A 17,565-nucleotide genomic window follows, 5' to 3' on the forward strand; every position below is an offset into this window, starting at 1 on the left:
GTTTAAGGTTGAACTTAAATTTGTAATATTTACATTTTGAATTTTCTTCGAGAACCAGGCATCTTTTAAACTATTAGAACAAAATGAAATGTAATTTAATTGAAAGTTTTCACATATTAGCCCTGTTAATGAAATACATAAAATAATATTTCAGCTGTTTTATGGCTTTATTTCTGAAGTTTACACATTTTGACATTTGACAGTGTTTATAGGCATTTAACCTACCATTGTACTGTAGGTTTCAGTTTCCACCACTTCTGGTTTTTCTTTTGGTTTTGCTTCATGTAAGGTTTACGATTTATTTTCTACCTGAAACACAGAAAAGCTCAAATGAATTAAATGAGAGATCACCTTTGGCTTGATGGCTTCATTTTATTTATAGTGGATTTCTGCTTTGTTTGGATGCCGTCAGGTGTTTTTTTTTAATAAAAGTTAACGAATTGTGATGCAACATCGAAGTCTCTACTGTATGTATCCTAGACCCTACACTGTGTTCAACGCTATGTTTAAGTGTAATTACAACTCCAGAGTATCATTTTCGAAAAGTAATATTCTGGATTTATCTTGTTTTCACTGTCGCTACACCATTCTGTTGCCCTTATAACAATACAGTCACTAATGCTAGCTTATTATTGGTCAGGATTTCCTTTCTGCCTTTACGACTTTGACTCTATCGTAATATTTGTGAAACCTTTTGCCATAGCTTAAACTCGCACCTGCGGCATAGGCTATCTATCTAAATCACTAAAAAGATAATTAACTTAGGAATTCATCCTTGACAAATATGTGCCGGTTTGCTAGCATGTCGTCTCTCTGTACTGCTAAAGTAGCTAATGTTAATGTGAAACGAAACGATGCGAAAGAGGCTTGTTTACTGAAATCAATCTCATAGCAACCTGGTTGCTTGCTAACACTTAGCTAGCTAGCTGGTTTGCGATTTAAGATGGTAGGATGTTAGGGGTTTTTAATGAGATGAATGGTGAACAGATGTTCCTAAGCGGTTTAGAAAAAAAAAGTCAAACGCAGACATACGGCGTGTTTGGGGTTAAACTCGGGATACGTACACGTTCTCATGCTCCCGCTTCTTACTTTTCTCTTTCCCTGTCTTTCCTTCTGTCTCTCTTTCTTTCTCTTACTCACTCCATCCATATTAATCTCTCCTTCTTGAGATAATTCCTGTTTCCCAGAATCCGTCTGGCTCGTGCTGCTTCCTCATTCTCCTCCACCGATTTAACATTCTCTCTCTCTCTCTCTCTCTGAACCGTTTGAAGCCGGACTGGGGGATTTATGTGGCTCTTATATCATGTAACTCCCTTTTTCACAGAAATCCATATGGTTCCAATATGAGCTGCTTTTAGCAGCGTATTAATGCTGTTCCCCGACTGAAATGGATTCATCAATTCGATAGTGATCCACAATTCGCCGTTCAGAGCCGGCTCGCTCTCCTGAAAGATCTCTCTCTTACTGTCTCTCTATTTAAGAGAACCTTGATGAAGCTGAAGAAAGAGTTGACACCGAAATAAATTAAAAATATTATAAGTATGTAAATATCTTACATATGTCTTTGTCATGTCTCACTCCACATTAGTGGTTGAAGCTCATATAAAAGTAGACACTCGGGACTCGTTTGTAGTGTTTCATCAGTATTTCTGGTCTTAACTAGACTACTAGGGACAATATATATTTCAAAAAACAATTTTCTTCAGACAAATGTTTGTACCTTCAAATTAAACAGTGATTTCAAACCCATTTCTGCTCTCTTAGATGCCCCATGTGTTTGTTCATCTAATAAGCAGCTTACATTTTATCTTCAAATACTAAAAGTCTATGTAAAGTTATCAACAGTGGCAAGAACACACGTCTAAAATACACGTCTGAAAGCCAACAAAGTGACTCCTGACAGATTTGCGCAGATTCAGTAATTCATCTGTTTATACTGATTGAAAATGTCTGAACTAGAAGTTCATTTATTAATGAGAAATTTCAGCATGCAATTTGTTCAGGTTGGAATTTCTTTCCCTTGCCGTAAAACGATCAATGCTCCAATCCGTTGTGTTCACATTAGTACAGAACGAGCTCAACCTCCTGCCTCTCTGATCACGTCTGACAAGATTAACGTAGGAAGCCGAATGTCGCTAAAGGCCAAAATTACAAGAAGGACAATTGCAGTTTGCAGCAGTGGGAGCAGTGAGTGAGAACATCGGCATCATTTCGTCTCGCTCGACAGAAGCTTATCACCACAAACAGGCACCTGCGGAGTGTTTCGCTTTCCATTAAAACCTGAACGGCTCTCGCTGAGTGGCCAGGTGCACTTTCATTCAGGATGAGAATGTGATATGAAACGAATAAATGATTCTGTATTACTTATGAAATGGAATATGCTCGCAGTACATGATGATGTTTCACATTTATTCATTCAGCAGACACTTTTACCTAAAGAGGAATAGAATCCAATAACAAGCCAAGGGACACGCGGAAAGAAACGGTGGAGCGACAAATCAAATTCATATCATTTTCTCTTTAAGCCAAACGCAGCGGATCGGCCGAGGCACGTTTGGTGTTTGATGTTCAATTCTTTAGTTTTACACTGAAGAGGCAAATGATGCTAATCCATCCCAAGGCATCCAGAGATTGTACCAACTCCAGTTATGTTCCGCTTCATGAAGATTTTGGACCTTCAGTGAGAAGATTCCAACCCTGTGAGGATCCTGAGGCACCAAAAGATGTACCAGCTCCAGTTAGATTCCACTTTATGAGGATTTCATACATCCTAAGACGAGATGCCAACTCCATGTGGTCAATACACAATTCTCAGACTGTATCTGACTGTAGAAAGGACATCATAGGACATAATAATACTCTCTGGTGTTTATAACAGTTTATAATCACACCCTCTAGTGTCACCCAAATTAGGATGAGGTTCAATTTTAAATCTGGTTCCTCTCAAGGTTTCTTCCTCTTCCATCTAAGGGAGTTTTTCCTCATCACAGTTGCCTCAGTCACCTCAGACTTGTTCATTAGGGATTAATACAAACACATTTAAATAGAAGTCTAATATTAATCTTGAACTTTTGTATTATATCGTGGCTGTCAGGCGGAATCCTCGTATCTCCAAAACCGTTATTTTTCACGAAATGAAAAAAACACCGTACCTTATCTGCATGCACAGGGTTTAGTCCGCATTGCAGTGGATTGTCTTGCGCTAAATTCCTGTCCTCAGACGAGCACCAGAACTAGCGGGGTCAAGATTTTTTTTCTTTGAGCCCAGTGTTTTGAAAACATTTACCTCAGAAGACGTGTTGATTCGTCGCGACTCTTCTTGAGGAGAAATATGCCGCAAAGCTCTCCCACGGTGTGAGGAAGAGGTGGACATTTGAAGTGTCCAATGGAGTTATGAGATTTGCGCTCAAGCTATTTTCAAGACTTTAGATTGGTTAATAACTTGTAAAAATAACAGACCCACGTGGGGACTGACCAATAGCATCGATATGTGAAAAAATATGAAATTGACCAAATTTGGACATACGAGGTTTCCGTCCGACAGCGACGATATGAATCTTTGTATAATAAACTTTTTGTACTGTGTTTCTTCATGTTCTGTAAAGATGCTTTGAGACAATGTCCATTGTTAAAAGCGCTATACAAATAAAATGGACTTGAAAACTAAATTAAAATACATCCAAATACATTTTTTGCTTCAATTTGGTTGCTTGAAGAAAGAGATTAGGACACAGTATGCCTTAATGCCAGCCAAAAGGGAAAATACTTTATAGTACTCTATTTAAGTATTAGTTTTAGTTTTAGGCTCATGGCAGTGGAAAAGCAGCTTGATGGTGGCATCAGGACACGTAACGTTCTCCAGACGAATATACTTTTACATTCCACACAGCTGTTTTTCTGTCAAGAAGCCCCCAAGCTCATTTTTATCTCTTTACTGGATAAGTATCTGATGCTGTGATGTTAATTAGACACTTCTCTCTTTCTGTCTTTTTCTCTCTCCGTCTCGTTCTGTCTCTCCCTCCTACAGATGGACGCAGTTCAGAAAGCAGTCCTACATCACACATTTGGCATCTCTACTTCGTCTAAAAGGAAGCACGTCTCCTGCAACGTTTGCCAACTGCGATTTAATTCACAGGTAAGAAAGACGGAAAAAGAGACCATCCACCAGAGTCTTATTCAACACGGGCCAATTTTCTTTTCTTTTTTATTTTGTTTGTTTAGCTAACACTGTTTATATGATTTATGTTTGCCAAAAGTGATTCTGTGCTATTTGCTTCAAAAACATCAGTCAGAATGAACCATTTTTTTTGTTTTAGTCTGATAGAAAATAAATCAGGAGTCTGTTGGTATTCAGTGTGTATTAGACGTGTGTTTTTCCCTCTGTTGGACAACCTTACACTGAATTTTAGTGGTTGAAGATAAAATCTGAGCTGCTTTTTAGATGAATTAGCAATTAGAGAATCCCAGAGACCAGAAACAGGTTTCATATCACCGTTTCAACTGGTGGCCTAGTTGTGAAGGTGTTGGAGTAATGATTGGAAGGTTCATTGGAAGGTCCATTGAGTTTGAATCCCAGGTATGCCAAACTGCCACTGCTGGGTCCCGAAACAAGGCCCTTAATCCTCAATTGCTCAGTAATGAGATTAAATGAAGTCTTTCTGGACAAGAGTGTCTGCCAAATACTGTAAATTTAAACTGTTTCATTTGAAGATGCAAACTGTTTTTGTTTGCTCCAGGGTTGGGGGTTCGATTCCCGCCTCCGCCTTGTGTGTGTGGAGTTTGCATGTTCTCCCCATGCCTCGGGGGTTTCCTCCGGGTACTCCGGTTTCCTCCCCCGGTCCAAAGACATGCATGGTAGGTTGATTGGCATCTCTGGAAAATTGTCCGTAGTGTGTGATTGCGTGAGTGAATGAGAGTGTGTGTGTGTGCCCTGCGATGGATTGGCACTCCGTCCAGGGTGTATCCTGCCTTGATGCCCGATGACGCCTGAGATAGGCACAGGCTCCCCGTGACCCGAGGTAGTTCGGATAAGCGGTAGAAAGTGAGTGAGAGAGAGAGTGAACATGTTGCTCTAGTATGTTAGAGAAAACCAGAAATACTTATTAAACACTACAAATTCTTAACCAGGACAGAAATGTTAAATCCTTTCTTAGGCATACAAAGCCTGAATGTATCTACACATGCTGCATACCGAAAGAACAGTTAGAAGACTACAAAGACCACTTCCAACGAAGCTAAACACCAATAGATTTACTGAGTTTTTGGGCTGTATATATATATATATATATATATATATATATATATATATATATATATATATATACATATGTATACATACTCTCTAAAATTGTAAAAATTTTGTCAGGCGGAATTATTTTTATTTTCTTTTTTGCTATGCTCTACATTCTCTTACTCTGACCAGGTAATATATCGTCGCTGTCGGGCGGAAACCTCGTATGTCCAAATTTGGTCAATTTCATATTTTTTCACATATCGATGTTATTGGTCAGTCCCCACGTAGGTCTGTTATTTTTACAAGTTATTAACCAATCTAAAGTTTTGAAAATAGCTTGAGCGCAAATCTCATAACTCCATTGGACACTTCAACTGTCCACCTCTACCTCACTCCGCGGGAGAGCTTCACGGCATATTTCTCCTCAAGAAGAGTCGCAACGAATCAACACGTCTTCTGAGGTAAATGTCTTCACAACACTGGGCTCAAAGAAAAAAAATCTTGACCCCCGCTAGTTCTGTTGCTCGTCTGAGGACAGGAATTTAGCGCAAGACAATCCACTGCAACGCGGACTAAACCCTGTGCACTGCAGATAAGGTACGGCGTTTTTTTAATTTCTTAAAAAATAACGGTTTTGGAGATATGAGGATTCCGCCAGACAGCGACGATATACATATTCTTATTATATACACTTCTGAAGCAATCTGACACGTGTTACCTTTATTTTGATATTATACACCTTGTAGTTTTTGAGATATACTCTTTTTAATTTGACCGTGTCTTTTTCAAGCAAGAGGCTCAAAAGTAGGCCTAGATTTGAACAGGTTAAAGCTCTGAGTGTCTACTTTCATATGAGCTTCATATTAACCACCATTATGGAGTGAGACATGACAAAGATGTTCAGTGATCAACATGGACATGGTTTGGGTCCATTGACCCAACATTATTTTATTTCCTGTGAGTAAACCCACTGCTTGCTTGAGACTGCAATGGTGATTAAATGTACAGCATCTAAAGAGTTTGACAAAATTGTTTCCTTCACCCATTTGAAGTGGGTCTGATGTTTTATTCCTCACACTTGATCTCTGCCGAGTGCTTTAGTTCAAGGACAGACGTGTGAAGAGACGACTTTGGAAATGAAGTCCAGCTGTTTTGACATGACGATGTTTCAGATTTTCGTGACCTGAGATACGGGTAGACTTTGTAATGTGCGGAAAATGTTTCAGCAGGTGTGCATTTGAAGTCATAATGTATTTGAGGACCGTACAGCATTATGTTTATTGGTTCGTCATCCATTTGTTGTTAGATGCATTTTCAAAGCAGCGTAGCTCCGATTTGCTTTTTTTACGGACCGCTTAAAGCGAGCGAGACCCAACTGTCTCAAACAAAAAAAATATTAAAACATTTTAATCCCATAGAAGACTTGATCTCAATCAATTGAGCATAATCATTTTTGATGAAGGAATATTTTAGTTAGTAGTAGTGAACTTTTTCTTGTGCTCATGCAAAAAGGTGGATCACTCGAAAACTGGCTTAGTGGTTAGCTGTTAGCTGCTTGGATAAAAAGATCTGTGAAATGATGTACAAATGCAAAAAATGGCGGGTAGGGTTGCCATGTAAAACTAAGGAGTTTGTGCTGCTACACACACACACACACACACACTGCAGCTAATTTCACCTTTTCCCTCTGGGCTTGAACATCATACATCATGTTATTATTAGAGGAGCTGTAAAACTAACTGATGTTTGTGAGCTCTTTCAGAGAAGGCCTTACCATAAAAGGTAATGTCTGCTTAAAAAGAAACCTGTGCCATGGCAAAAACTCAAACTTCCTAAAAGCCAGATGTATGCATTTTTTTTTTTTTTTTTTTTTTTTTACTTCGGTGTTGTTTTTAAATTCATTCAAGAGCGTTTTGTTTCATTCTGCACAATATTCTTCTTTAATACAGAAGAACTTTATTTGACCTTTTCCACCATTTCTCATCTATTAAGTTAGCTCTATATCGTGTCTCGCTGACGTATTATATTTGAGTTATTATATATATTATTATCTATCTAGCAGAAGGTGATCAAGTCATTTCTGTTTTTTTTTTCATCATTCGTGACACTGCAGCTCGGTGTGAAAAGCCTGGAGGAGATTTTGCATTTGAATCACAGCATCACCTTGAGGAAGCCTGTCCTCATCAAAACCACATCCATCCTTTTACCAGATTTTTTTTTTCTCTCACATTTTTCAAAAATTATATAGGCCTCCGAGCGCTTTAGCTCGAGAATAGATGTTTCAGCGCCAGCTCCATTCAATTCGTTTAGAAACGATATCTGACTTTCATGACAGGTCAGGATTCAGAAAGTTAGATGGAGTAGAGCTAAGATGTAGGTGAGTTTACTGAACTTTCTTAGCCAAAGAAGCATTTAAACAAATGTGGTGTAGAAAACAAATCAGGTAGCCAACACCTTATGACCAATCCGATTCGAGAACCTCACTGAGGTATAAAGGATTTAAACACTTGCTGTTCTAGAAACATACACTGAAAAAAAGAAACATGTGGTCAGTTAGATTCAGACTGAGATTTTATACGTTCATAGTTTGACTTAATGCTGTGGAACCTCCATACGACGAATGACTTCCTGCTATCGCTTACGTTATAGCAGCTTTAAAGAGTCAATCCTTCACCAGCTTCTGTTTTCTCTTTCTTCGTGTTAATAAGACAAAAGAAACACAGGAAGAAACCTGAAATGACCAAAATCCTCCATGCTGAAGACTTTCCTGAAGATTTTGACCCTGGAGACCTTTCCATAAATAAATCTGTTTCGTAGATCAGACGTCACCGACGTCAGTGATTCAGCGTTTTTCTTTGAATGAGCCGACGCTATAGAAAAGCTGACATGTAAAATTAAGTGCATTAAAATAAACCTGCTGTTTCAATTAAATACAGCTGGCACAGGTGTCCAAGCTGTGTTGTGATAGAAAATCAATTAACACCTTCTGGCCAATCAGATTAGAGAATTCAACTCAAATTTAATCAGATTAGAGATTAGAGACATGCCGTCTCTCAGCTGGCGAACGCAAAACCTCAGGGAGGGTAGCTCTTGTTTGATTGATTGATGACATTATTTAACTTAGTAACGACTTGCTGAAGAAGAATCTTTTCTACTAGCGAGGCCAATTCTTCTATATGGGTCTCTTAATGAAAGATTGATGGCGGTTGAAATTACACCAAACTCCCATTCGCATCCTGCCTCTCTCCGTCTCTGCAGTTGGATGGATGAACGCGTATGACACCACATTTGTCTTGCCGTTATCAGGGTTCTCATAACAATATGCAACTAAGAAGACGCACTTGCGAATCCAAAAGGCATAAATCTGTAAGGTCCATCACTTCCATCTCCATTTCAGAGCGTTTTCCATTTTTCATCTGAGCTTATTGTGTTCACTGAGACGTTCATTGCACATTTCGCAGACGTTTTATTTCTTTCTCTGGACGTCTGTGCCGGAATGAAATTAAAGGTGCAGCGTGTGTTTTACACCAGACATGGACATACAGCACTCGCTTTGAGGTCTATAGCAGTTTGTGAGTCTGAGATCACGGCAAAAGACTCTTTGAGTCACGACACAAATTGGCTATTTGTTGCCGTCACGAAAAAAAAAAAAAAAAAACGTTAGTGTTTTGGAAATTCCCGAATTTTCCTCAGGTGTGTTGATGAATTAGCATAAAAATTCCACCATTATTACTCTTAGCATTGACTGCAAATTGAATTTTTATAGAAATGTTCTTAATCAGTCCCAGCTCATGAACTTTACTCAAAACATAGCCTTGAATATTTAATACATTATGTGTATAGATGAAAATACGAGTCCAGACTGTTATAACGTGCTATAGTGTTATGTAAGTATTTCTGGTGTGTCTACTTCAATGGGGATGATTTAGCTAGCTATTAAATATATCGTCGCTGTCGGGCGGAATCCTCGTATCTCCAAAACCATAATTTTTCAGGAAATTAAAAAAAACGCCATATTTTTTGGTTATCAAACATTGTATCGTTAAAGTTGTTATTATACCTTATATTGCTATCATACTGTTGTGTACCAACATTAACACAACATTTTCCCAAAGTCACGTTTTATCGGAGATACAACCTTTATGACTTGTGAGCAGGGCGATACGAGATTATGATGTCATCGATAAGAACGGTACGGACACAGACGTCGCTGCTGCCAGCAGTGTTCAATAAAGTCTGCGGTCACGTTGAGCCTTTTGACAAGAGACAAGGCTTCAATAGTTAACCAAAGCTAATGACTGTAGTTACATACATCTTCCTAAACTAGAAATGTCGCGAAGCTCCGCCGCGGAGTGAAGAAGAGGTGGAGTTACGAGATTTCTCAGACAGTTGAAGTGTCCAATGGAGTTAAGAGATTTGCGCTCAAGCTATTTTCAAGACTTTCAATTGGTTAATAACTTGTAAAAATAACAGACCCACGTGGGGACTGACCAATAGCATCGATATGTGAAAAAATATGAAATTGACAAAATTTGGACATACGAGGTTTCCGCCCGACAGTGACAATCTGTTAAAAGGCCCATGTACAGCTACAGCGACAGTATAATTACAGAAAACTACAGCGAATGCCATGATTTTCCTCAGAAATATTAGTAAATTAATAGAAAAAGATTGCCTGCAACTAAAACTATGACATATTTTAGAAATGACAACATCCATCATAGCTCATAATTCCGAAGACGTGAATAGTACAAGTATGCGTGGTTTATGTTGTGCTGTTTTTTTTTTTTTTTTTGTTATGCGACAATACGGTAAAAGCACATCGCACGCAGTCGAACAACGCAACTAAAAAATAACAAGTTCCAGGTTTTCCATTCCATCACCTTCCATCTGTCTGATCTTCAGGCGTATCAGAGTAAAGTTCAAGAACTTTAGATTTTTCACTGTTACTGTTTGGTTTCAAGTCCTTCCTGTGTTCACGAGCGCCTCTGAAACCGAACATGAAACACGAGACTAAAATATAGTCTAAAGCTATGTGTAGCTGGCTGTCAGGAGAAGACAGGATGAGTAAGTGAAATATTTATGTGTGTGCGTGTTTAGACATCCGCATGCCAGTCAGTGAGGGGGAGTGCTCTTCACGCTCCTGTCTCGGCTTGTCGGTGAACTGACAGAGGTCTTATTTATCCTTATTTATCCTTCCTTTTCTGCCGCAGGCAATGACAGACAGTGGGACAGGGGAACATATTCAGGTAAACAAGGGCAGAGAAGGGTTTGTGTATAAGACCCTCTCCAAGAGAATTATAATAATCCTGACTCTGAGAAGAATCCATATGTCAGTTGTTAGGAGGCTGTGACACTGCCAATGCTAGTGTATTAATAATAATCCTGGTACCTTCTGTATCGACAAAGAGCAAACTGACGTGTTTATCTAAAGGTTCGAGCAATAAATGAAGGAAGGTTTGGAAAAAAAAACAGATGCCCTTACCTCACAATATCCCTAATTAATGATTTATTAATGAATTAATTTCAGAAGGTTCTGAAAACTTTTTATTCATTGGAAATTTTGGGTGGAATGTATTTGGGAGTGGGGGCACGGTGGCTTAGTGGTTAGCACGTTCGCCTCACACCTCCAGGGTTGGGGGTTCGATTCCTGCCTCCGCCTTGTGTGTGTGGAGTTTGCATGTTCTCACCGTGCCTCGGGGGTTTCCTCCGGGTACTCCAGTTTCCTCCACCGGTTCAAAGACATGCATGGTAGGTTGATCGGCATCTCTGGAAAAATTGTCCGTAGTGTGTGATTGCGTGAGTGAATGAGAGTGTGTGTGTGCCCTGCGATGGGTTGGCACTCCGTCCAGGGTGTATCCTGCCTTGATGCCCGATGACGCCTGAGATAGGCACAGGCTCCCCGTGACCCGAGGTAGTTCGGATAAGCGGTAGAAAATGAGTGAGAGTGAGAGTGAGTGTATTTGGGAGTGTTGATTTTATATTAATAATAATATAATAAGATTTGCAGGTGTAAATGTAGTTTGAGGTTACTGTATTTTGAAATAGTGGTGCAAATAAGTTTGATTCAATGACTATATTGTTCTAAAAGTCTTATGTTTAAAGTTTGTTCCTGTGAGAAAACTTTGTATAGAATTAACCCTTGTATGATGTTCGGGTCTGTGGGACCCATATTCATAAACATCAATAGTTTTGAAAAACTTTGCTTCCTTGTAAATTTGTTGATTTTTTTTCCACTCATAACTTGATTAAATTAAATTTTTTTTTCTTTATTACATTTTCTTAAAAAAAAACGACAAAAAACGTGTAGCACGTTAACTAAAAAATGTGACGTAACAAAGGTAAAGGGCAAATATTAACCATATATGCTGTTTATATTGCTTGTAATTGGGATGAAGTAAACATCTGTAGAGTATTTTAACATAAAATTTTTGATTGTGTTGAATTAAAAACCCCAAACATGCAGCAAGTCCACCAGACCCACGAACACTGGCTGAGTAACAAAAATACGAACACCATAACAAGGGTTAAACCAATCAGATTGCAGCCTACAAGATTGGAAACATTAACGGTGGGAAGAATGTCAGATGTGTGAGGAACATTTTGTCTCAATTTTGTTGTGTGAATTGTTAATTAATTAATTCCATGACCAATACTACTAGTTAAAACCAAGCTGTGCCTACTTCAAGACTGTAATTACACCCACTAAGGAGATCTACAGTATCTCTGTAACTGACATACTGTAGTAGATGAAAGTCTATTAGCACTTTTTGAAAGTAAGAAGTTGTAACCACTTTCCCCCATATCCTTCTGCCGTTGCCACATACTCTTTTCTGACATGACCCATCCGTTCACCTTAAAATCACTGAGACAATTCAGAGAGAGATTTACAAGTTGGAGAAAGCCTGTTAAAACCTTTGAAGACAGATTTGGCTTGGCTTAAAATGACATCCAGGCTCTGAAAGGGCTTCCTGTCATCCTCGGTCCCTCTGTTCCCCCAGGCAGATGGATTTTGTTTGCTTCCTTTGATGGGACCGGGATGTGACCGAGTCCACATTTCCGGCCATGACTCTTACATTGCTTTGCGGTTTGCAGTGTCTTTGCCATCAAGTGATCTTGCTAACTCTTTTTCTCTCCATCTCTTTTCTTTTTTTTTTCCAGAGCCAAGCGCTGTCCCACTACAAAGGCACCAAGCACGCCAAGAAGCTTAAATCTCTGGACGTGCCCAAGTGCAAGAAGAAAAGCTCGGCAGTAATGAGGGAAAATAGGATGGAGCCTGAGAAGAACCTCTCACCTCCTGCTCCGCCAAGCACCACCGAGAGGAAAGGTACTGTAAAAAGTTTTATACGTTTGCACTCATTGTTGTATAACATTTCCAACATTTAGCAGACACCCTTATCCAGAGTGGCTTACATTTTTATTTCAGTTTATACAACTGAGCAATTGAGGGTTAAGGGCCTTGCTCAGGGGCCCAGCAGTGGACCTGGGATTCAAACTCATGACCTTCTGATCAGTAGTCCAACACCTTAACCACTAGGCTATTACATCCCATATTAGTGCTTGTATTCTTAATTGAGCCTTATGAAAGTCTTTAACCTTTCAGTTCTGTTTGGATCAGGGCTTTAAAAAGAGGAAACATTACCTGAGATTTTGCAGATTTATAATTCCAAACTTCTAGACCTCATATACTAACCTTAACACTAAACCAGTTTAATGCCAAACAACCAGTTTAAGCCATTTCTGTTCTGTTTGTACTAGTGGAACGATACTGATAAATCTTTGAAGCTTCATAGCCTGCTTCCAGTAAGTGGCTGATCCAAAGCTCTGTTGAATGCTCGCATCCGATTGGTCAGAAGGTGCTGATTCATATTCTCAGTAAGGTCACATGTCTAATAGATTTCAACAGTAACATCTAAGTCAACATGGTGTCATTGATAAGGTGAAGTTTACTATGAGACAATGTTTATTTAGCATAGCTTAGTCTTTAGCACTTAGTGTTAGCACAATATTAGCGTTTTCCTTCATAGAAAGGATGAAGACAAGAAAAATCAACTCTGCGGTAACTCTTTCCTATTACAGTCCACAATTGTTTCTTTTGCTTTTTTTTTTTTTTTTTTGCATGTATTACCTTTATTCATTTTAATCTTTGCTTTAATTTGAAGTGACTTATAGATGAGAGATGATATAATAAAGCAGTTGACGGTTATGGGCCCAACACTGTGCCTTTGGCAGACTGCTGTATATTTTATTTCCTTTATGCTTTTTTATATATATATATATATATATATATATATATATATATATATATATATATATATATATATATATATAAAATCGAGAAGTGTTATTTTAAATTATGTATGTATTGTGTATATTTTATCAGTGCATATTGTATTATATTGTTAAGATTTTAGATTTTACGTCCGGCTGTAGCTTTTATTTACGGCAGTTCATTTCGATCTGTGTACGCATTCTCTTAATTGTAATGGATTCTATTGTTCGTGATCATTTCCTTGTCTACTGTTGTGCAGTCTGTTTTAATTCCTTATTAGGTTTTATTACTTTGTTTGTCAATATCTCAGGTCCCATGGCAAATCAGGCCTCCTGCTTAGTGATAAATGAAAAATGAAGATGAAGGTGAAAGGATCGTTTTTAAGAACAACATGGAAATGATTGAACGAGGTTGTGATTGGCCTGAAAGTAACAAGGTGGAATAATATAATGAATCTGAAAGAAAAAGCTGATTTCATTGGCTGTGCCAGTTACTTTGTCTCTTATTTACAGTTCTGCCCTCATTGGAAGGCGCCACAAACATAGGAAAGGATTTTAACTTTGATTTTCATTGTTCACCGCACTGCAAAATTGACAAAGCATCAATATTTTTTTTGGAGATTTACAATGAAAATAACCAAATCTGTAAGCCCGGGATAAAGCAGTGGGATATTCACGGATGAGTAGTGAACAGAACGTGTGCATGAAATTCATCCAGCTGTAAGAACTTTTTTTTCTGTCTCGCCTTTTTCTGAAAGTGCTGGAAACAGATGATATGGTCTTCAATTCGGCATTGTAAACGTTTTGTTACATGCTAAACTGTTTCTTTCATAAGTGTAGATCGAATTTCTGTTTCGTTCTTTTAAACAAACAATGAAGAAGGAAAAAAAAAAGAAACTTATATAATCCCGGTGGATTTTAAAGTGAACGCTCCGGAGGATTTAGGATCTCAACATGACGCTACCGTCACCATGCTTCACTGTGAAAATTCTGAAGATGCTCATGAGAAACTGATTCTCTTGGTGGATTTTAAAGCAGATGCTTCAGTGGATTTACAGAGAAAGTCATAAGAGTCGTAATTTAAGGAGATGTAGCATCAATCCACTAGCATGCTAGCAATACTCTTATCAACTGTGCCACCGTTGATCATAAATTTTATTTTATTCTCACTCACTCACTCATCTTCTACCGCTTATCCGAACTACCTCAGGTCACGGGGAGCCTGTGCCTATCTCAGGTGTCATTGGACATCAAGGCAGGATACACCCTGGACGGAGTGCCAACCCATCGCAGGGCACACACACACTCTCATTCACTCACGCAATCACACACTACGGACAATTTTCCAGAGATGCCAATTAACCTACCATGCATGTCTTTGGACCGGTGGAGGAAACCGGAGTACCCGGAGGAAACCCCCGAGGCACGGGGAGAACATGGAAACTCCACACACACAAGGTGGAGGCGGGAATCGAACCCCCAACCCTGGAGGTGTGAGGCGAACGTGCTAACCACTAAGACACCGTGACCCCACTTTTTTATCTTTTTTTTTCTATTTTATATTAAATATCCAGTTATACATAATCTAGCCAAAAGTAAAGCATGGTGGTGGTTGTGTCATGTTGCGCATTACACTTAGACTTTCAGTTGCTTCTGGGACTGCTGATGTTGCACCTTGTAACTTACTTATCTTTATGGACAGCCTCTTCTTTGGCTGATGTTGTGCCACATTCTTTCCATTTTTTACATTTCTATTTACAGCATTTGGCAGGCGCCATTATCCAGAGCGACATACGATAGTCCTTTGAAGTCTCCATCAATGAATACACCGATTGTGATTCACTAGGACACAGACTATTGAAACCATCAGTCTAAAACCTCTGTTTTAGTATATAGTATATAAACAAACAGGAAAAAATAAGTAAGCACTAGTTTAAGTGTTTCAGTAAGAGGAAGGTCTTCGGTCGTCGTTTCTCTCAAACACACACACACACACACACACACACACATATATAAATAAATGGAAATTGAACAAATACTTTGTATTTGGTTAAAATGTGCTCAGTGATCCTGGTGAAACAGTTTTTTGTTTTTTTTTGGGGGGGGGGGTTGCTGGGGGGTTGGAAATGTCACTCTTGCCTTATATTGTATAAAACAATATATTAGAATTGAAATCATGTGATGATGCACACGTGGTGGCGACATCAGGTCACTGTTTCTGTTTACTATTTACAAAATAAAAAAAAATTACTTCCTAATAAATCTTAGACTGATAAAGTATGGGGTGTTTGAGTTAGAGCTAATCTTAGCTTTGCTTATGACTTCATTTCTTAAGAAAATCCCACGTAATCCTTCGGGCTTCTTCAGATGGGTTTCCTTTTGCGTGCAGTGTCAATAGGAGCTGGATTTGGGTAAAAAGTGCTCTATAAACACACTCTTCACAGCAATGATGAAGCATCTCCTTCACCTCATTATCCAGAATTCCTTAATTCAGCTTTGAACAATGCTACCCAGGCGGCCTCTTTACATCAGGGTTTATTCGTGAATCAGAGGTTGGAGTTTTGCCCTAGCTGGATCACGCTAAGCTCTCTCTGGGCTGAAACTGTGTGCGTAAGCACTTTCCTGGAACTAAGCAACACACAGCACATGTTTGGAAGTCGTTCTGGAGCCGTAATTTATTGCGCTTTGTGTTTTTTTGATCTGCCCGACCCAGGCTTAAGAGGTCCATCTCGTTCTCTGACAACGTCTATTTCTGCTCAAACACCTGCAACAGTTTGATGGTGGGTTTTATGGGAGAGGTGTTAGCCTGCAGTTTCTGGAGGAAATCTACTCATGGTCGTAAATTACTCAAAGATTTTCACTAACAACATCCTGCTTGTCAGTGCTTGGGTCCAGAGTGGTAAAGAGTTTAATCTGCTGCAGTGTGAATCTGAAGAACAGAAAGAGAGACAGAAGCAGAGGTGTTGGAGAAGAAGAGAAGTGTCTGAGGTTAGAAATGTCTCAGGTTTCTCAGGTTCCTCTCCATGTATGGGCAACAGAACAACCTTTTCTTCTTCTTCTTCTTCTTCTTCTTCTTCTTCTTCTTCTTCTTCTTCTTCTTCTTCTTCTTCTTCTTCTTCCATGTTGACATGTTCTCTTCTCATGCATTTGTCTTTTATTCTTTCTTCTTCTTCTTCTTTTTCTTCTTCTTCTTCTTCTTGATAACTTCTTCTTTTTGTTGATCTTCTTCTTCTTCTTCTTCTTCTTCTTCTTCTTCTTCTTCATAACTTCTTCTTCTTCTTCTTCTTCTTCTTCTTCTTCTTCTTCTTCTTCTTCTTCTTCATAACTTCTTCTTCTTCTTCTTCTTCTTCTTCTTCTTCTTCTTCTTCTTCTTCTTCCATGTTGACATGTTCTATTCTCATGAATTTGTCTTCTATTCTTCCTTCTTCTTCTTCTTCTTCTTCTTCTTCTTCTTCTTCTTCTTCCTCTTCTTCTTCTTCATAACTTCTTCTTCTTCTTCTTCTTCTTCTTCTTCTTCTTCTTCTTCTTCTTCTTCCATGTTGACATGTTCTATTCTCATGAATTTGTCTTCTATTCTTCTTCTTCTTCTTCTTCTTCTTCTTCCTCTTCTTCTTCATAACTTCTTCTTCTTCTTCTTCTTCTTCTTCTTCTTCTTCTTCCATACTGACATGTTCTCTTCTCATGAATTTCTCTTCTCTTCTCTTCTCTTCTCTTCTCTTCTCTTCTCTTCTCTTCTCTTCATCATCTTCTTCTTACACTCATCCTCATACAGAACCACAACAACTTCTTCTTCTTTCTCTTCTTTTACTTCTCCTCTGTTGTCACATTACTCAGTACTTCTGCTTTACTCTTTTATTTTCCTTTTATCTTTTCTCTTCCATTATTTTCTTCTTCTTCTTCTTCTTCTTCTTCTTCTTCTTCTTCTTCTTCTTCTTCTTCTTGCACTCACCCTCTTTTGTCACTTTGTACCGTATTCTTTTATTTATTTTCTCATCTTTTATTTTCTTTTCCTGTCTACTCTGTAATAGATTGTACATGCTGATCACAGTTCTTCCAGCATG

At 38.7% G+C, this 17,565-nt stretch overlaps 1 protein-coding gene across 2 annotated transcripts in view; it reads left to right on the plus strand.

Moving 5' to 3' along the window:
* Positions 1–17,565, plus strand: part of znf385d (zinc finger protein 385D) — a 67,112-nt gene that overhangs the window by 30,480 nt on the left and 19,067 nt on the right. For both annotated transcript variants that reach the window (XM_060862239.1, XM_060862240.1), the window contains exons 3-4: positions 4,028–4,135; positions 12,395–12,560. In XM_060862239.1, coding sequence (XP_060718222.1) covers positions 4,028–4,135; positions 12,395–12,560 — 274 coding nt within the window. The remainder of the gene's footprint in view (positions 1–4,027; positions 4,136–12,394; positions 12,561–17,565) is intronic.

Source organism: Tachysurus vachellii, chromosome 25, assembly GCF_030014155.1.
Source record: "Tachysurus vachellii isolate PV-2020 chromosome 25, HZAU_Pvac_v1, whole genome shotgun sequence".
Lineage (NCBI taxonomy): Eukaryota > Metazoa > Chordata > Actinopteri > Siluriformes > Bagridae > Tachysurus > Tachysurus vachellii.